General features: G+C 39.9%; 1 protein-coding gene across 9 annotated transcripts in view; it reads right to left on the bottom strand.

The window, feature by feature from the left end:
* Window positions 1-2,368: 2,368 nt before the first annotated feature.
* Window positions 2,369-20,169, bottom strand: part of nalcn (sodium leak channel, non-selective) — a 70,357-nt gene continuing 52,556 nt past the window's right edge. For 4 of the 9 annotated variants that reach the window (XM_069706936.1, XM_069706939.1, XM_069706937.1 and 1 more), the window contains 28 exons: window positions 19,347-19,488; window positions 19,034-19,107; window positions 17,714-17,815; window positions 17,544-17,613; window positions 17,253-17,344; window positions 16,961-17,083; window positions 16,529-16,585; window positions 15,786-15,906; window positions 15,560-15,691; window positions 14,256-14,423; window positions 13,003-13,107; window positions 12,001-12,107; window positions 11,799-11,919; window positions 11,591-11,689; window positions 10,808-10,901; window positions 9,026-9,132; window positions 8,785-8,859; window positions 8,586-8,705; window positions 8,398-8,466; window positions 8,155-8,303; window positions 7,937-8,030; window positions 6,884-7,016; window positions 5,492-5,607; window positions 4,460-4,617; window positions 3,871-4,021; window positions 3,622-3,771; window positions 3,368-3,485; window positions 2,369-3,063 (listed from right to left, as the gene is read on the bottom strand). In XM_069706936.1, the coding sequence (XP_069563037.1) occupies window positions 2,921-3,063; window positions 3,368-3,485; window positions 3,622-3,771; window positions 3,871-4,021; window positions 4,460-4,617; window positions 5,492-5,607; window positions 6,884-7,016; window positions 7,937-8,030; window positions 8,155-8,303; window positions 8,398-8,466; window positions 8,586-8,705; window positions 8,785-8,859; window positions 9,026-9,132; window positions 10,808-10,901; window positions 11,591-11,689; window positions 11,799-11,919; window positions 12,001-12,107; window positions 13,003-13,107; window positions 14,256-14,423; window positions 15,560-15,691; window positions 15,786-15,906; window positions 16,529-16,585; window positions 16,961-17,083; window positions 17,253-17,344; window positions 17,544-17,613; window positions 17,714-17,815; window positions 19,034-19,107; window positions 19,347-19,488 (3,190 nt within the window). In that variant the 3' untranslated portion in view covers window positions 2,369-2,920. Of the gene's footprint in view, window positions 3,064-3,367; window positions 3,486-3,621; window positions 4,022-4,430; window positions 4,618-5,491; window positions 5,608-6,883; window positions 7,017-7,936; window positions 8,053-8,154; window positions 8,304-8,397; window positions 8,467-8,585; window positions 8,706-8,784; window positions 8,860-9,025; window positions 9,133-10,807; window positions 10,902-11,590; window positions 11,690-11,798; window positions 11,920-12,000; window positions 12,108-13,002; window positions 13,108-14,255; window positions 14,424-15,559; window positions 15,692-15,785; window positions 15,907-16,528; window positions 16,586-16,960; window positions 17,084-17,252; window positions 17,345-17,543; window positions 17,614-17,713; window positions 17,816-19,033; window positions 19,108-19,346; window positions 19,489-20,169 lie in introns of those variants that run through there. The other 5 variants (XM_069706940.1, XM_069706938.1, XM_069706942.1 and 2 more) reach the window with 5 other exon arrangements.

Below are 20,169 nucleotides of genomic sequence, written 5' to 3'. Positions count from 1 at the left end.
TGTGTGAGTAAGTCATGATTTCTATAGAGTAGTAGGCGTCCCACCGGCAGCTGAGTCTCTACACTCTCCCTGCTCTCCCTCACATTCATTATCCAGCCAGCCCCATACACACTCCATCAGCTGTGAAACTTACTCGGCTTTTGAATGGACAAATGAGGACCCTGTCTCTTTTAATAGACTAATTCTGTCTCTAATAAGGGCCCTGGTTAAGGGAAAAATGCTTTAGTTGCAGCCAGCAGGATGAATGTGAGTGCATTAGTCAATTAGCTCCAATCTGACCCGAAGTGATTGTCTGATGAATTAACAAGCGATAAATACATCATCAAGGAACACAAGGAATCAAATGAGGGGCTTACACACACGCACACGCACACACACACACACACACACACACACACACACACACACACACACACACACACACACACACACACACACACACACACACACACACCTCTGTTTATGTGTTTGTTTGTGTGAATGTTTGTGTGTGCTGTACTCACAGTCGACCGGATCATTCTGTGGACGCGGCAGACTCACACTGACCTGGATGGCTGTTTGGAAACGGAGCTCATCTTCATCCACAGCAAGCTGCTCCTAGCAGATGACAGGACTGCCATCGTCGGTCATCGCTGTGAAATGGAGAAAGTGCTGGGCACCAGGATAAGCAATGAGTCAAGAGGGGAGTATGTTAAGGAGGAGGAAAGCCAGATGTATTCCTTTTCACCCTGCACCCCAGCAGCAGAAAGGACCAGAATTGAGCCACTTTTTCTCTGAGTTACACATCAAAAATAGGGAGAAGAAAAAAAAAAAATTTCCCGTGAAGAAAAAGGTCTGGGTAACAGAGAAAAATGTCAAAAAAGCTAATCAGGGCAGCTCAGCATGTATCCAGGAGAGGGCAGTGTTATCCAGAGACGGGGTTGGGACTGCACTGAGTGTTTGATCTGAGCAGATGCATGAGGAGAATCATTAAACAGCATCTGTCCACTCAATTATCTTGTTAGTCTAATCATATGTTTTGATAGAAGGGTAATTATATTTTCTCCAAAACTGAATTAAATTACGGTGTAAAACATGACATGATAAAAGAGGAAGTGTGTTTTTTAAGGAAATAATGGAACAGCCAGAAAAAAAAAAACAGGAAGGACTTGATTTTGTGCAGACTCCACAAATGTGCAGTTAAATCCTACGAACGGTGTAGACTACAACCAGCATGTAAAGGATTAGGAATAGGTCATTTTATTATGCAGTACAAATTTAAACAGGAAATCAATACATTTGGGATTTTTTTTTTCCCTCTCTCCTATCATACAGCACCTGTTAAACGAGCAGACTGGTCCCCACAGCATCTTCTTGTCCTTCAGTCAGGTTTTCTGGTTGCATTTTTTCTGACCAGGTTTTTAGTTATCTGCCTGCAGATGATGTCTTTACACTAATGATCCATGAGCCAATGACGGCCTCTATAATTTGAGAAGCTTCCTGGTTCAGTTTTGCATAGAGTGTGTGAGTAAAGGAAATATTTAGTTACAAGGACAACATGAGATGAACCAGACATCAGTAGTTGCATTGCTGTTTGTTTGACTCAAATTCTGTTGACCTTTTTGAAGAAACTTTTACCAGTGAGGTTTCATCAAAATGTTCAACACAGTACCTCCTCGCCTTGTAAAGTTTATTGTGATGGAAATGAATCCTAAAAATGCTGCAAATGTTTTATTGTAATTATTTCTAACAGTCCCATTCAAATTGCCATGTGTGAATAAATAATAGAAAGTGTTTGCAACATGTATACAATCGCGTGAGAGTCATACATTTCCAAACGGACTCTGTCCTGTTTTCAGCTCTGCCACGTTCAGATTTTGCACTGGGATTTTAAAATGTTTTATGCAAAGTCAGCTGTTTCTCAGCCCATAAATGAACTGAAAAATTATGTGTGGAAATTCAAATTCACCAAAAATGGAGATACAGTTTGTGATGTTCACTAGGGAGTAAGGATCTGTTACATTAAATAATAATATTTTGCATATAATAATGTACTTTAATAATGTATGCTTCTCATGTGGATTCTCCTATTTAAAGACATATAGGACAACAATATCTGCTAAAAGTATGGAATATAAAGGAAAGTAAATCAATCTGACCATTTTTGTTACTCATAAATGCCTAAGTAGTTTAGGCCTTTATTAGAACAATTGAATATTTGATAAAGCTAGAGATTTATAATAATTTACAAAATAGTTAATGTTTTAATGCCTCACAAATACAGATAGATTGAGCTTTTAGTTACATTCACAGTCATAAATCTAAAAGTTGGTTCCATTTGCTTGTTCTAACAACAGGAACAAGAGGCCTGGTTTGACTATAAAGTGACTATAAGAAAATCAACATTCATATGATTAACACTTAAGATCACAGGAGACATCATCAGAAACAGTGAATATAACACAAGAACAGAGATGCAACATCAACATGAAGGGACATCAGAAATTATTGTAGCTGCATCAACACAATTACCAGTTTTGAATATTGACATGAAACAGTAGAAAACTCAAACAGCAGCAGCGTCTTGGTTTGTTTTATGAATACTGTACACCGTCGCCTCAGTCAGTAGATAATCTGCTTTAACACTATGTGCCTGCATAGAAAAAGTCCGCAATCACAATAAAAGGAAATCATATGGGAGAAGTCAGACCAATCCCAGAGGTATGAAATTGTAACTGTGTGCCAAAATGGCAGCTCAGTGAAGGTCTCAACGATGGGCCTCCACACACCCCAAGTCCACAGAACTGTCTGAACAGTTCCAACCTGGGTAACGGTAAAAAAAGATCATCATTGATGAGGCTCGTGCAAGCGGAAATGAAACAAGTCGAGTCTTCCAGCAAGCTCATCTATAAAAAACTGCAGGATACACCGCGACTCATCTCTAGATGTCGATGAGGTCGTCGCCGCTCTCGTCACTCTCCACAGTCAGCTGACGGGTCCACCACTTCTTCACCTCCGACCCTGAAGAAGCCTCATCGTTGACGGGGTTCATCTTACAAACAATAGACTTGACACTTGTGCGACCTAACACAACAACACACACAACAGAAATCCACAGCCTGAGTCCTGCGATGCCTACCTGTTACTTTTGTCCTGCTTTTTTTCCCCCTTTTTCACGTTAAGAGGACCTCTTGCCAAGCTGCTACTTTAAATTCAAGTTTGTTCTTAAATAACTTTGCAGGATCAATAAATTACTTTTCTACAACTTTTTCAAGGTGGAGAGAGAAACTTGAGAAAATCTTTGTTCCATTTTCAGTTCACTTAAAAAAAAAAAAGACCAAAAAAATTCTCAATTTCTTCTAAAGAAATGCGCATGCATTATACACACCTGCAGGCAGTCGCCACTGTCCCAGCTTCCTCTGTGGTCTACCCAGGTCTGAGGAGTCCTGCCTGTACCCTCCTCTGTCTGACAACGTGGGGCTCAGGAGCTGCTGGAGACCGCTCATCTACACAAAGAGGAGAAATCCTTTGTTTTACCGGTGCAAGTGCACACCTGCAGATCATATGATGTGCTGGCTGTATGTCAAGCTGTGAGCATGTGTGAGTGCGTATGCAGAGGAGGTGTGGACGTGGGGCTTTCACCTCAGGCTGCGAGGGGTTGTCTGGGTTGTTAGCATTGTGGTCCTCACTTGGCAACGTGGTCTCGATGCTGGGAGGGTTGAGGAAGCGGCTCAACTCCTGCTGCTGGGTCTCTCTCAGGCTATGAATGATGCTGCAAGACTGCTGCTGCTTCTGTAAGAGAACACAGACAGTATGTGGAAAGTGTTAAACGCGTGTGAGTACTACGGGAAAAGCAAAGGATGGTGACGTGTTTTCTGTGGAGAGACGAACCGCCCGGATGCGTTTGAGGCATTTCTTGAGCCACATGCGTATGGTCTGCTTGGCAACCTCTTCTTCAATGGTGTACTCCAGCTGTTCCCTGGCCAACAGCTCCTCCAGCTGGAGAGACTTTCTAATGTCCACTGAGCGATATGACAGCATGCTGTACGATTACACACACATACGTGTACAACAAACCACACACACGGGGGGACATGAAGACAAGAGAGGGACATATTTAATGGGGTATAATTCTGCTTCAGGAGGATTAAAGATTATCAGGGATTTAAAGCAAGATATACACTTATCGCACAAATGACTTACACCAGGAAGAACTAACTGAAATTTGAGGACTTTAAAAATGGGATGTGATTTAACTAACTCTATAAAACTATTTTCATGTGGCACAATGGTATCAAACAAAACTTGCATTATTACAAATCTCATACAATCTTTAGACAACATTTTCAAAGAAAGATAGTTCTGTGATGATTTATAAAAAAAGGATTTTGTTGTAATGTTCCAGGTTGCTAAAGAACTGAAGGGATTCATTTGAGGGTTCGTATTCATACACTGTTTCATTGTGGTGCTCTACAAGCACCTGAGCACATCGTGGAAGGTCACATCTCCTCCGCTGTGAAGTCGCTCCATCTCATAGCACATGTGTTTAAACAGCAACTTGTCTTTGTCCAGGTCCACCTCCAGCCTGCCTCTGAGCAGACGAAGAAGAAACTTCACCCGGGATGTCGGGATCAAACCCTGGAGAGACACACACACAGGTCGCAGGGTCAAATCAGGACAGGATGACATCACTCAAGAATCCTATGCTACTGTGACTTAGATGACGGGTATTTCAAAAGTGTTTATTGAACTGCAGATGAAAGTGAAGATCCCATAGAATATATATTTCACAGCTCAAAGTTTATTAGAGACAGTATCATCTCTACAGTTTCGACTACATCCTTAATCATTGGATTTGTGGTGTGACATTTTCAATAGATTGAAATCATTTTTCACTCCTCTTAATCCTCTTATTTCACCATTGCACAGAATATAAGAAAACAGCTATCACCTTTTTTCTATGCTGCTTTCATGAGCATAATTCTGCTGCACTCCACTACACCAGGCAATATTTTAGAATTATGGGGCTTGATAAAGCTAAAAATTTGAAAAATAATTCACCTTAAAGGCTCCCTAACGTCTTAGAAAATGTAAAAGAATATTCTTTAGGAGTCTAAACTATTAGTGATGTTTTTTTAAATTTTTTTTAGATATGTTTAGGTGGCAGTAAAAAGTAGAGCTTTGTGATTGCTGTTGGATAATTAGGGATAGTTCCTGGTGAAGATGAATATGGCTGCTTGGGTCAACTTGTATTCTGCTGCTTACACACTTGTTTTGTTCATTACAATGGCTATGCCTGTACAAAGAAGTAAAAATGCCTATATCTGGATGGAATTATGGATACATAGGAGGGGGTCTACATTTTTAATCTAGCACCCACTGTTCTCATTACTTTTTACTTCAATTACTTAAAGCCCTACTCCATCCCCTTCAACCCCGCTCATTAGCTCTCATCTTTTCTATATTGTTCTCTAGATTCTCCTCATGCGCTCTCCTATTGCTAATTTCTCACCTCCCGTTTGTCATCCACCATGTTCCAGATGATTTGGAAGTGCCTGAGGTCATTATAACTCAGCAGCTGGTCCTCCTCAGTGGAGTAGAACAGAGAGAAGTTCTCCACAATGATGGCTGCAGCGACACAAAGCGTCATTACACTCACAGATGAAGTTATTCTATAATAGTAATGTCTATGTAGTATTAATCGTAACTGGCATCAGCCATCTAGATTTACATAACAATTAAGTTATTCTGCTGCACTGTGGGTCCCATTGTGGGTGCTGCAGCATTGTGGGCACAAGCTAGGCCAGGGTTTGTTTTCATTTCATATTGCATATTCTAAATAATGTTTCATCACAAAAACAAACACGGTAACATTTATATAATCTATATTTCACTTTTCTTTAAAAAAAAAAAAATGTATGTGAATTAAAGAATATACTTTATATCTAAATAATTATGTAAATATCATCTGTTAAATGTGCAGGTAAAGTGCAGCTGAGACTAGTAACAACTGTACAGATGTCAGATGTCACAGAGGTGATAACACACTCCACCATTCAAGGTATTTCTTAGTGGAGGGATGCCATTAAAAAAAATCATTATAAATTGTCATGATATAAAGGTTTTGAAAGTGAGTACTTAAGAGCTCTGAATATTAATATTATGTATTTTATAAGGCCGTAAACGTACAGCACAGGCTTCTGATATAGTGAATGAATCCTATCAAGATATCTGGTTGACTGAAATTCAGACTATTGTAATGAATCTCATAAAATGGAACCAAACACAAAAACAGTTCATTTTTCCCTTTGATTTGCTTGTTTAAAATAACCATTCTTCCATTTTCTTGCTCTTTTCATGCATTGCTTAATTTGTGAGATTTAAAGCTGCTGTATTTCTCTGCCTTTCATTCTACCTCTTTCCCTCTTGCTCTTGTAGCCTCGTCCCTCATGTCAGAGGCTGAATGGCAGCTGTATAAGGGAGACATAATCATGTCTGCATGACTGGGTTTGATCGTTGCGCTGAACTGTTCTCTTTGGAGAGACTCTAGGTTGTCTCTTGGGATACATGACACAACCTCATGTAAGTGAGTTTTAAAAGTTTTGCAGGTTTGTGCAACATCAAGTTTCAAAAGAAAAAGAGGCCCTGCTGTAGCCAAAGCATGAGGTTGTATTCATTTTAAGGATTTTTAAGCATGCATACTGTTGGCTTTGTCACTCAGAACATTGTGTTAACTTATATTCCCTGGATAATTACCCTTATCTTAATCAAACCCTAAAATTGAACAGGTTACCTTATGGGAATGTTTTGTTACAAAATTGCAGGTGAGTTAATAATATGACAGCACAATGTAAGAAATAAAATAAAAGTAATAAAAAACAAGTACACACACACACACACTGACCTACAAGTAGATTGAGCATAATGTAGGCTATAATGACATAGAAAGAGCAGAAGTAGATGAGTGCTCCCGCGTAGTTGCCACAGTCGGTCTCCCAGTAGCGAAGTCTATCTGGGGTGCAGAACGGGGGCTGCACCTGGGGCCGGGAAAAAACAAATTTAATCATTAAAATGGGGCATTTAAACATATCAAATGTTCCATGAAGCATAAGATAAAGGGTTGGTTCATCAAAACAACAATACAAATATTTTCTCATTACCTCTGCCAAAGGAGGCCATGCTTTCTGTTTCTTTGTTTGTTAGCAAGATTATGGAAAAACTAGAATCAGCCCGATTTTCCTCAAATGTGTTGAAAGGGTGTAGCATGAGTCAAGGGAGGACCCTATTCAATTTTGGAGTGGCTTAATATCACTGCGCAGATCCACAAATTATTTTCACTTCCATTAACATGGAGAGAACATTTGGCAGACTAAATGCCACACATGGAAGTAAAGTTCAGTAGTTGCAAAACACAAACCATTTATAGAAATATATGACAATGTTGGCTCTATCCAACACCCGCCACAAAGCGGTGCTGACACAAGCATCTCTGCTCATTTAACACAGACAGGAGGGTAATTTTCCTGTCCCGTGCCCACATTGTTTAAATTGCACTTGAACTGGTCTTAAGTCAATGGGGCAGGATTTTGCTGGTTTAAGTTGCATATGATAGAAGAATGCTCCCTCTCAGACGGCCCCTCTCCTTTACATAGTGATAACTAAACATCCAGCTAGCCAAGTCAAGCCTTTCCACTGGAACTATTTCTTTTGTGTAAAGTAGTTCCAGTAAAACTGCTGACATTGAGGTCAGTGGAGTATCCATAGTAACAGTTAATTTAGCTGTGAGCGCCACAAACAGAAATGCCATCATTCTATTGTACTGGAATGGCAGCAGAAAACTGAAGTGAAGCAATATTTTCAGCAAAAAAATGTAATGTGAAAATTTTAATGTTTTCCCCGGTTAGAAATAGACGGTCTTTTCTTTTGTCTACGGGGATGAGCTGGATCTGGATCTTACCATGCAGTCATGCATGATTTTATTCCAATCTTCCCCTGTGACAATACGGAAGAGAACGGTGATAGCCTTGCCAGCAGTGGAAAAGTTGGCATGCCTGTGATTGGGGGAGAAGGAGACTATAAAAAAACATGTTTTAATGTATATATGCTGCTTACGGGCTTTCTCACTCATCAGAAAAATAAGCTCCATTATGAAGATCAGAGAATGCATACGATTACCGGTTTATGTTCTCTCCATATTTAACAGTTCCAAAGAGAACAACTCCAGCAAACGCATAGCAGAGCAGAAGGAGAAACATCCCCACGATGATGAAGAAGCTCTTGTACATGCTGACTACTACAGTCAGCAGCAGCATCTTCAGCGTCACCTTCACAGATCAAACACACACATTCACAGTCATATTTTCTTTTTACATCGGGGCATTATATTTACATCAAATAATCTTTCACAAATATACTCACATGTTTCCCACAAATTGTGAAGAACCTGAAGACTATCACACATGTGCCCATCATGTAGGTATAGGCATTCTACAGGAGAAAATCAGTTACATTTACAGTTGCTTTGTGATGTATTTTATAGAAAATATAACACTGACTAACTGAATTCCTTCAAAAAATTGCATAAATGAAACACAAATTTTTCTAACCAGTAAAGAAAAGTGCAGAACTATCCAGATGACACCCAGCGATGTAACCAGCAGGTCATATCGATTTCGTCGGCTCTGCCAGTAGCCCGCTGGAGACATGGCTATCAGCTTCATTGTCACCTAGAAAACACCAACATGAGTCTATGTCAGAGAAACTAATCACAGTAAAGGCTCTAAACAGATGGATGTTCATACTCACCTCCAGCACAAATATAAAGGTGAAGACTACAGACATGGTGGCCAGGGGAAATGTTACTTGATCATCTACGTCCCACTAGAGAAGAGCAGATTCACATGTTAGTGTCAGTTCACATACATTACATCTGAAATAACTTTACATGCAACGGAACTAAAAGGTCATAAAAAGATGAGACAAAATACAATACAATAAGAAAAAAAACGTAATATATAAACAGAGGCATTCATATATGAGGCGTTACCTTGACTGACAGCAGGACAGACTGTGCCAACACCAGCACAGCAATGCCCCGTTTGAAGAAGGGGTGTTGAGTGATGTCATACATCTTGGCCCGGAAACCTCCGTTCTCTGTCAGGCGGAAAAGAAAACAAAGATGAACTGACACCTGCACAGTGATACAAAATTTCTATGTAGGATTTTAGTATGTTCGGGCAGTTAGCGTGGAAGATTTAGATCAGGTCAGTGATCAAATTTGAAGCTTTGGCAGTGAAAGCCAGCAGATACTGGAATATGTGGTAGTGTCCCCTTTGTCCAGCAGATGGCACTTGTGGACTGCTTGAGTGTTACTATCAGAGTTAGAAAAATGTATAGAGCTGCACATTTTACACATATTTATTCATGTAAATGCATTCTTGTCAAGATAAAGGGGAAAAGTAAATGCTAACAAGGTAAATATGCTTCAGATTTGGTGAATTTGGCAAAATGAGGCTTCAAAATTGACTCAGAATGTCTAACTCCATTACAAATTCAGGATGTATAATCATATTTGAGGTACAATTTATCATATTCAATCAAAATATCACATAAAATCATATTCGGGATGGAATGTATTTTCAGCATGGGACTCTCCCCGATATCCCACACAAGAAAAATGTTCCTCTGTAAGGTCCAAGGAAGCTTCTGTATCTACTGCTTTAAGAAGGATATGAGGAGCTGATGTGATTGGTCACATCTGCAGCCCCATTTAACTTTCGCTGATGATACTATATTTCATTTTCTACTTCACAGTAGCATAGTTTTAAAAATGACTGCCTCCATTCACTTGAACGTGTTTCATGTCAGCATTCTAGCTGCAATATTTCACCCGTCACAACAAATCCTTGTTAGAAAAGAAAATCCTTGTTACAACATTCGCTCTCGTCAACTTTGAAGCAGAGACTTTAATATTAAATGAAGACGAGACAAAAAAAAAAAAAATCAACAGCATTATGCCCAGTTTTGGCCTGTGACTACACAGGACTGCTGACAACATATTTCTGCAAGTACTTTGACTATGGCCCAGTGAGAGAGGCCAGCTCGGTGCTGTAGCGATCTGCCAGCAGTGTTTGAGTGGTGTCAGCGCTGAGGGCGTTTGGATGTGGATCAAAGTCAGGTTGATGGTGCCGGAGAAAGCGGCGCTGCTGACTAAAACTAAAGCCATTGATTTTCTGTTAGTTCTCATCCTAAACTGTACTACTAGGAAATGTCCCACACTGCCTCCGAGGCACTTCAACTGTTCTCATGACTCTAATCACAAAAGGGAGTGCAACCGTATACATGTGCAGTATTCCCATTCGACTGAATTTATGAAGACTCTGTATAAAACTGTTTACTACCTGTCCATAAGCGTGGATAGAGCTGGTAGCTCAATTCAACAGAGTTATAAAACTGAAGTCAACTTGGTAAATAAATGTCCTCCTCGAAGGCAGTGACACGTGTGATTCAGTGTCTGAGCCATTCGCATTATCTTTCTTCATAATCAGTTTTTTCATTTCTGCTGCTCTTCATCATTTGGGTGTCATGATGAATCCCTCGAGGCATCAGTCCTCCGTGAAAAACAAGGACTGTTAAATATGGATTAATCATGCAGGTGCTGCTTAACAATGTACCAGCACGCACACACACATACACACCGAACAATCAATCAGGAGACGTAGACGTGACTGTCATGATGCTGAGCTTGATACTCGGGGTCTGTATTTTATTACAGAATCATTCTCAAAAGCCTTTGCTGAATGTGTTTGTATTGTGTGTGTGGTTATACCTGGGCGGGGGGGTAGGTGGAGAGGTTGGGCTATTTTCAGACGACTCTTCAGATCCTCCCACCGTCTCTGGTCCACTGTTAGCAAAGCAGTGCCCTGGTAGAGGGAGACACAACTTATTTAAATCCTGGATGTGGTTTTATTATCAAGCCTGGGGGTCTAAAAAGAATACTATACAACTGCGACATCATCAGCATGACTTTCCTGTCTGCAGCCAAATAAAGATCAACGCCATCAGAATTGTCTTAAACAAAAGGCACTTAAATTGGCTTAAGTCCTGCCATGATGTCCATGACAAAATAACAACTATGCTCACAGTAGTACTGTGTCCTCAAGGATGCTGACATAAGTTGAGTAAAAAAAAATAATTTAAAAATTAAAAAAAAATATATATATATTATTCAGTTATCAAGTTCACAAGAAAAACAGTTTCTTCCTAAATCGAGCTAATTAGCTTATTAATTAGCAAATGTCTACATGTTTGACTTTGCTGTATATCTGGTATTCATTTGAAATTGTTGGATGAAAGTGCAAAGGAGCTAGTTCACAAATTCATATGCAACTTTATGCAGAAAACCTAATCGGATTGTCAATTTCATAGATATTCCAGGCTTGCGGTGTAAGTGTGATGTATTGCTCTCGAGTTGTTGTTCAAAACAATGTGTCCACACCAACATGAGTCAGAGTGACAGATACACCAGCATGACAACATAATCCCCCACAAACCATGTACCCCGGTGCCACGACAAAGAAGAAGATGCTATATCTATACGCATGGCTCTCACCTTGTTTTCATTGAAGTTTGCAATGACAACCCCCACAAAAAGAGTGAGTCCAATCATGCATCCCAGAAACACAAAGACATGGATGTAGATACCATGGATCTGTAGACACAGAGGTGTATAAGCTGAGCTCGCTTGTGTTTCAGATACAATACAGGAAAAAAAAATTGTGGGAAAAAAGAAGTTAAAAAGGTAAGATCTGGATCAGCACCGGTCCAACGCGGTGAATGATGACATCTCGGACCTCCACCCAGCCTTTGAGCGACAGCACTTCAAACAGAGCCAACATGGCATTTCCCACATTGTCAAAGTTAAAATTCCGTGGGTTGGCCCTGGAAAAAGGAAAGAATGGATACATGAATCACTGGCAGAGCAAACCAATCCTAAACCGAGCAGTAACAAACAAGTCTTACCAGACTCTTGGTACCCAGAAACCTGGTTTCTTCTCTCCAGCCTTCAGCTTCAGGTTGAGGTTTTTGGAAACACTGACGTTTATTCGAAAGATACCATGACAATCATCCTGTAAACGACCACACAGTTGAAGAGAGAAACACAGAAATAAATGATCAGAACAACAAGTAAAATGAAGAGGGTTTGTGAAGTGATTTAACTATGTGGGCCTACATTAATAAACCAGAACAATATGACAACAATAAACATGCTGCTATTGTTTTTGCATGTGATTTTGGTAGTCTTTACATTTAAGCATTAAAAAGTGACATTGGTTTCAAGATAATATGTTTCTCTTCATTGAGAAGCAATTTAGTGCATAATAATGATACCTAATAATAAAGAACACATTCCCGGATCTCACCAATGAAGTTTGTGAATATCACAATAACTAGAAATCTACAGGGTTCCCACTCTAAGTCAAATGTGAAATTCCCTGACTTTTCCTTGACTTTCACTGACAAAAAAGCTGAAATTCCAAGACCTAAAAAGAAGGGAAAAACTGTGTGCCGTTGTGCTGAGCAGACAAGAAACAACATTTCTGTTAAAAACGGGCTGCATATGCCCCTCTCTTTGCACCGATATTGAAAGAAATTAAAAACATCTCAATATAATATGTCTAAATACAGGTTGCAGAGGCAAAACATGTACCTAACAATAACGACTAGGCCCAAAAAATTATGGAATTCTCTGACTGTCTTGTCTAGAAAAGAGTTTTTAAAATTCGCTGACCTGTTCGAACCCTGATTATACTATAAAATTAAGAGTTATCTGTAAGACAGAAGATTTGCTATGGCTGAAAGAGGTATAAGGACGGTTGTTAGAAGAGTAGGATAAAAGGAAGCTGTGGATTATTGATTTGACTGGGGAAACCCCTTCTCCTTGTTGAGCCTGTGGTTCTCTGCAGGGAGTGTGGGAGGATGGGAAGAAGTGCTTTAGTGAGGAGATTATGTTTCTTGCTGTACCCGTTTAAGGATATGGGGGTCGTTGCACTTGGCAAGCTTTCCGGCAAACAGTTGAACTCCAAAGCTTGCGAACACCAGCATTAGTGTAAGGAGCAGAATGGAAACCTGCAGGAGAATCAATCAAGAGTTTAAGGCACAACATAAATCCAACACAATCCTAGGCTGAGAGATTAGAGAGCAAGCAAAGGATGTCAGACAACGGTGGATGTAGAGACCTCAGACTCAGCAAGAATCTTTAATGATTGCATGTTTCTGATAACATAATATTATCTGAGGAATCATAAAATAAAGTTCTGGGTAGGCAAAGAATGTAATAACAAAAAGCCGGCACGATAAAGTGCAATAACGTGCATCAGTGTACAGATGTGATATGTAAAAAGGAACCACCTGCCATAAAACAAAGGGCAAGCCTTTATTCAATGCAGAGTTACAAAAATGAATCAGGATCAAAATAAATACTTATGTTATGTGAAATTACATTTCATGAAAATATATATTTTTTTTTACAGAAAATTAAGCCTAAATCTAAAACAAAACCTCAGAAGAATTAAAACACTAATCTTTATTCTGCATACTTTTAATTGAATTATTTTGCAGAAATTATTGTCAAAAACAGTTGTCTTGCCAATTGTTCTCTTGTCAGTGCGCCACTGCCTCGATCTGTCATTTGACTGGCAGCCCAAAGTCACACAGACTAACAGCACATGAGCATCAGCAGGAGAGAGAGAATACCGTCATTCTTGGTAGGCAACACGTCCGCGAATGTGACGTAATAGGGAAGCTTAACAGCACTATGCTGTCCATTGATATAAAACTCAAATTATGTACTTTTTAGCTGCACAACATTTACAGGTCATGGTCATTACGGCTAGATTTTACTGCATTTAAGAATATGGAGAATAGGTATTAGCTTGTCAAATGTTGAGGTGGGCCGAAACAAAGAAGGTGGAGGCCAAACTAGACCCACTGGCCCCAAATAGAGCTCATCTTATTTGACGGTCACTTGGGCTTCTGATCATTTAAAAAAAAAAAAAAAAAATAAATTTAAAAAAAAATCCTTTTTAAAATTTTAATCAAGTATCAACAGTGAGAAGAGCGATCTATATTTATGCACATTGAAAATAATGTGCTCATTATGATTGCCAACAGGGAGTAATACGATTTCTTTTTTTTATTATATAAAACCCTTATTCTGCAGCTGGCTAAATGTAATGATCATGTCATCTCTATCTAAAGTCAGAAATAATACTAACCAGGAAAATCTCTTTGAATCCTTTAAGCACCTCCCGCACCACCTTCCTCATCTGGGGCACCAGCTTGAAGATCCTGAGCGGACGCAGGCAGCGCAGCATCATCAGCAGCTGAGCCCCAGACTCAGGAGGGACATCAGGAGGCAGCCAGCACAGGAAGATCAAGTTCACCTGCAGTTAATACAGCAGGGCAGGCATTAGGAGGTTCAGGGAAATCCTTCAGATTGTATCGTTACAATGCGTTCGCGTCAAGGTTTCATATTTTGATTATCATCAATAATGTTGTAATGACCCAATTCCCTTTCCCATTCTCTGAGTGACAACCTTTAACAGACATGTTCTACTGCAACCAAACTCAGTGTCAATCTCCTGTCCCTGAACAACATGTAACAGTAAAATGTCACTTTCATTTATAGCCAATTCTACTTCACAGCAAAACTATTGGATACTCAACATGCAAATCAGAGTTATTTGGATTTAAAGTGGTTTATAAGGGTGGGCAACACGGTCCTACAATAATACCATAATATTTCAGGTTGTTTCTGCAATAATGGTATTCTTGATATTATGATTGCAAAAACATAGTTTTATATGTCAACAATAACAGTTTACCTTGTAATAATCAGTAATAATGAGGCCATTTAACTGGATGACCTCCTGTCTGATCACTAAATACCACTTCAATAAAAGAAGAAAATATATACAAGATAAACTGCAGCAAAAAACAAATCTCGGTATGTGACGGGAAACCCCCATGAACTCAATTTATTTTAATGGAAGTTGTGGTTTTATGAAGGCTGGGCATTTGAAGCTTGTTTTGATCAGATTTAAGGAGGTAAAATAGAATGTATTTAAGCTGCCAAAATGCTTAAAATACCATTCTGAAGTTTTCTGAGTAAACAGGGTGGACACCTTAATTGCTGAACACCAAGATACTGTATAGTCAACTGACAGCTGCTCACGAATGGATCATCATTTTGTGTTGTGATTATAGAAAATATGTCTTTCTTGTAACTTCAATATTGTAAATATCCAAGACAGAGGTTGACAACATCCTGTATGTGTTTTTATGATAGTTTATACAAGCATCTTGTCATATTTTAATTATGGAACATAAGGTATGTTTCTTATGTGAGTGCATTCAGTCTCTTCTGTGTCATGTTTCAGTGCCCTCGCCAAACTAAATAGAAAAACAAACAACAAAAATAGACAGATGGCATGTAATTGGTGGAATCTCGAGTATGAGGTCTACAATAGAATCATTCACTAATTATTGTCTAACGCAGCCTTTATAGTGGATTTCTCACAAGATAAATGAAGATGTCCATTACTCCTCCAAAGTCTCTGATGACGGCTGTGGGGGTGAAGAACAGACCGTCGGCCATGATCTTCAGGTTGAGCTCAATGCTCATGAAGATGACAAACACATACTCCCCAATCTGAAACAGACATCACCTTTATAACAACATCTGTGCACTTTATGCGTCCTGCTCGCCCGCTCACATAACTGCTCTGTCCATCTGGTTTTAATACCTGCAGGGTAGGGACGTGCATGACCCTGGTGAAGGGGGATTCAAACATCATGGAGATGCAGGAGCAGATGGTCACCACAATCATTACCCAGTCCAGATAGGTGACTAAGCCCAGAAGATCACTGCAAGGACACACATGCGAGCACAGACACAAAACACAGCAGGCATGTTACACAGAGAAATGGTATGTTCAGCCTAAGTAGGTCAAGAAAGCTATTTGGTTTGCAAACCAGCAAAATACTCAGGGATAATTCTATACATAGAGAAAGACAGAGACAAGGAAATATGGAGGATGTGTGGAGGAGAGGTATCAGAAAGTGAGTGAATAAATCTGTGTGTGTGTGTGTGTGTGTGTGTGTGTGTGTGTGTGTGTGTGTGTGTGTGTGTGTGTGTGTGTGTGTGTGTGTGTGTGTGTGTGTGTGTGTGTGTGTGTGTGTGTGTGTGTGTGTGTGTGTGTGTGTGTGTGTGTGCGTGTGTGAGCAGATCCCCCGGCACCAACGGGATCTGATACAAAGGACTGCCTCTCACTTTAATAATCAGTACCTCTGCTCAGCTGAATTACTGTCAGGTTGCATAATGCTTGAAATATATATCACAGCTCTTCACTTCACACGTTCTACTCCTTACCACAGTTTAGGAAAGCACAACAGGCAGGTAATAAGGTCCCAAATTAATCAGTATTCCACTGCTGGAGAATGAACAGATCGATAGACAGTCAAGCAATCAATAATTCATCACACTTACTACAGCTGGTGGTATTTGGTGTTCTTCACTGCTCCTGTTATTGGGTCTGTTTTGGATCTAGACATGAATTCACATTAAATGAAAAAAATTATACACATTTTGACAGGACAACACAATTGTTGTCACATGAGCAGTTTTACTGACAACAAAATTAAGTAAACCTGTCTTATGAGCCAAACTCAAACAAGGTCCTTTAAATTCAAAAGTATCGACTTATTTACAAACTGAAAACAAAATTAAAAATCTTAAATAGCATTGAGTGGGTCCTCTGTCCAAACAAAACTAATTTGGTGTAAAGCAATCAAGGACAGGTTGTTACATGTCATGTTATAGTCACCAATGTTTATGTCATGACTATTTGGAGCCATAAGGCTGCTCGGTGAACCACACTGTGTTTATATATATATGGTTTAAATGTAAGACCAGACTTACGCATTGAAGCGAGCTCGAACAATCATCCTGCAGAAGTTCCTGAATCGATGCTCTCGACCCACAATGAACAGAGGCTTATCAAAGTACGGATGGTTCTCTCTCAACTCCTCCTCCTGAACTTTCCTGCTCAGCCACACAAGCACAGAGGCGAGACCAATTACTGTATATCAACCAAAAAGAAAGGACTAAATCTTACAACTAAAGTTCACTGAATGGTCACTTTTTCACTTTGACATATTTTTTGTGAGGAACTTGCTTTATCTGTCGATACTGTGTGAATCTTCATGAATACCTTTTCATTTCAGCTTGTTCTTTCTTTTCTTGGATCATCTTGATCTCACTGTCCTCCCTTTGGGCGTTGCGATAGCGTACTGTGCTGGAATGCTGGGAAAAAGAGACAATGGAGATATACACACAAGATATACACACTTTTTTGCAAAGGTGCTACCTATCTCTTTGTATTTCTCACATATTTTGAAGAAATCTGAAGGAATACGTGAACGACTACAGCTGAGAAGAGTGAGTCAGAGAACATGCAATCACACAGTACATCATCTTTCTTTGTGTGTGACTTAGTGCCTACATCCTGGGTGAGAGTCTCCAGCGACTTCCCTCGGCTGATCCTTTGACTGGTGGAACCATGCCGCAGAGATCTGCAGATACAAAAAGAAAACTCTAAGATATATATTACCACGCAGGGATGTATGATTTCACTCATTTGCGTTTTTGTGTGTGTGCAAGTGTGTGTCCGACCTGCGCTCCTGCCGTATGTGATGCTGGACACTGAGTATGGAGCGCTCTTTGGCTGGCTGGCCTTCAAAGGATCCACTTAGCATACGCTGTGTGGTGCAAGCCCTGGGAAACACAGACACTAACATGTTTGTTTCTTGATCAATACAATGATAATTAAAAAAAAAAAAAAACATCAGTGTGTAAAGCCACCAGTTGGCAACCACAACACTGGTCCATCGTCCTGCCTGACAGGCTGTCTTTAGCTTACGACCCATAAGAGCAGTGACCAAGGCTGCCGTCGTGATAAAGGTTGAAAACATTTCATTAGTCAGCGTGTGTGCGTGCGTGCATGCGTGTGTGTGTGTGTGTGTGTGTGTGTGTGTGTGTGTGTGTGTGTGCGTGGACATTTCTGTCTGTTCTGGCTAACAGCAGCAGAGTCATGTACTGGAGCAGAGCTAATGACAGTGGGCATCAGCTGTGTGTGTACTTGAATCATTTGCGGAGGCTCTGTTTATTGGCAATGAGTACGCATGACTGACTGCGTATGCTGTGCGTCTTTGTCTATAGTGGTATGGGAGGCTAATTGTGTGTTTTTGTGGACGACGGCAGGGCCAGACACTACGTGTAATAACTACTGATATCCTGTCTATCTTTCAGACTGACAGATTAAAAGGGGAGGTGTGTTTGAGGAGGGGGGGGGGCAGATTGGACATGGTGCCGGCAAGCAAATACGCATTTAGAGCCAATGCTGCCATGCTGAACAGCAAACTATCCATTTACTTCATCGCAACAGTAAATGAGTTTGAAGTGGGTCTGTGTGTGATTTTGTGAGAGAAAAAGAGAAGTCTTAACAATAAAAGACTTCTTCTGCAGCAGAGTTGCATCTAATATGCACACACATTGTTTCACCCTCACAAAGACGGGCATGTATATATTTTTATGAAGGTGGATGATGCATACTAAACACATGTAGCTGAGGTCTCCAAGGAACATGTAAAGCCAAAATTGATTGATCTCCTGACTAATAACAAAATAATGCAAACAACTGATGGGGAACTGTTTAAAGTTGCTGGTAAAAAGTCATCTACATTGTGAGTTAAAGTCATACTAGAGACTTGTTTTTGAGCCGGGAAGGTTACATATAAGCAACAATTCAGCAGCATTTCAATAACTACATTTCATTGTGAAGGAGTCCCTGATATACATTCATTAACATGTTGAAACAACAGTTACATAAAAATAAAATGTGCTAGATTAGCTACATTTAGGTGTTGTTGTTTTTTTTTTTAACTTGCAAGTCACTGAAACCACAAAAACTGAGGAGGTGTAGCTGTGTCTTACCGCAGGATTTTATTGATTGTAGTTTCTTTTTCCAAGAGGTTACGAGCTCGGATGCTAAATATTGACCTGCGAAGCTGAGAGAGAAAATAATGAGAGTCCATTAGCTGGAAGTTTATTAATTGTGTTATAACATCGAAAAACACTGGGCACAATTTGCTCGTGCTACTGTATCTCTTACTGCTGTGGTTTACCCTCTGCAGTTGTCAGCCATGGAGACAGAGCTATCACCTCTGAATCCACTTCCTGTATATTTCTTTGTGTGTGTGCGAGAGAGACGTACTGGGTAAGTAAGAAAAAGAGTCTGTTGAGGTACCTTTTGGTCAATATACTTGTTGTCTTCAATGGCTGAGCGTTTGGAGTGGTCACAGGAGGAGGATGAAGCGGAGGGGAGACGCCTGAACAAACAACTGGTATCCTGCTGCTGGCGATCAATGAACTGTTTCATAAAACTCTCCCTGGAGTGGACAACAAACAACACACACACAAAAGTGATGAATTTTAATGTTTGATTTCCCACTGAGGAAATCCATATGCAAAAGGTAGAAGAAACAATCAGAATTGTTTTATAACACCCGATTATCTCAGTCAGCTGCAAAATGTGTCTGTGGAGGCTCTTGCAGCATCCCAGCAGATGGGCTGCAGAGGGAGGACTAGGGAGCGAGGGACCCAGCTGTGCACTAATCAGCAACTAAATGATAAAATTGATAATGAGGTTCGTTGTGTTGGACATAGTTCAGGCCTCCTGCTAAACGCTGAAGAACATAATAAGCCTTTTTGCAACTTATTGCTAGTTTTTATGAGAGCACATCTATACATCATGTCTATGCAGGATAAAACATCTGGAAACTGGAGGCAGAATTCAAAAGCTTTACACCTTCAGTTCTTGTTGCGGTTTAAGCAATGAACCTATTGGAAATTACTATTTGACGTATTCTCTTTGGGTTTTTTTTCGGTTGATGTGGTTTGAGCTTCTGTTTGCCCTTTTTTGTTCTTTTTAGTCCCAAAAAATAAGTGTAACTGGTGCACAAAATACAAAATGCTTCCTTTAGTGTGTCTTAAAGAGTTTTTGGACCAAATGGCCACTGTTTATGACAATTCTTTATAAAATGGATGTATGATTTGCTATATCAAAATTT

Source organism: Brachyistius frenatus, unplaced genomic scaffold, assembly GCF_029030835.1.
Source record: "Brachyistius frenatus isolate BFR_SWC_R1_liver_20210118 unplaced genomic scaffold, ASM2903083v1 Contig_66, whole genome shotgun sequence".
Taxonomy (NCBI): Eukaryota; Metazoa; Chordata; class Actinopteri; family Embiotocidae; genus Brachyistius; species Brachyistius frenatus.
This window is presented reverse-complemented; position numbering and strand designations above follow the sequence as displayed.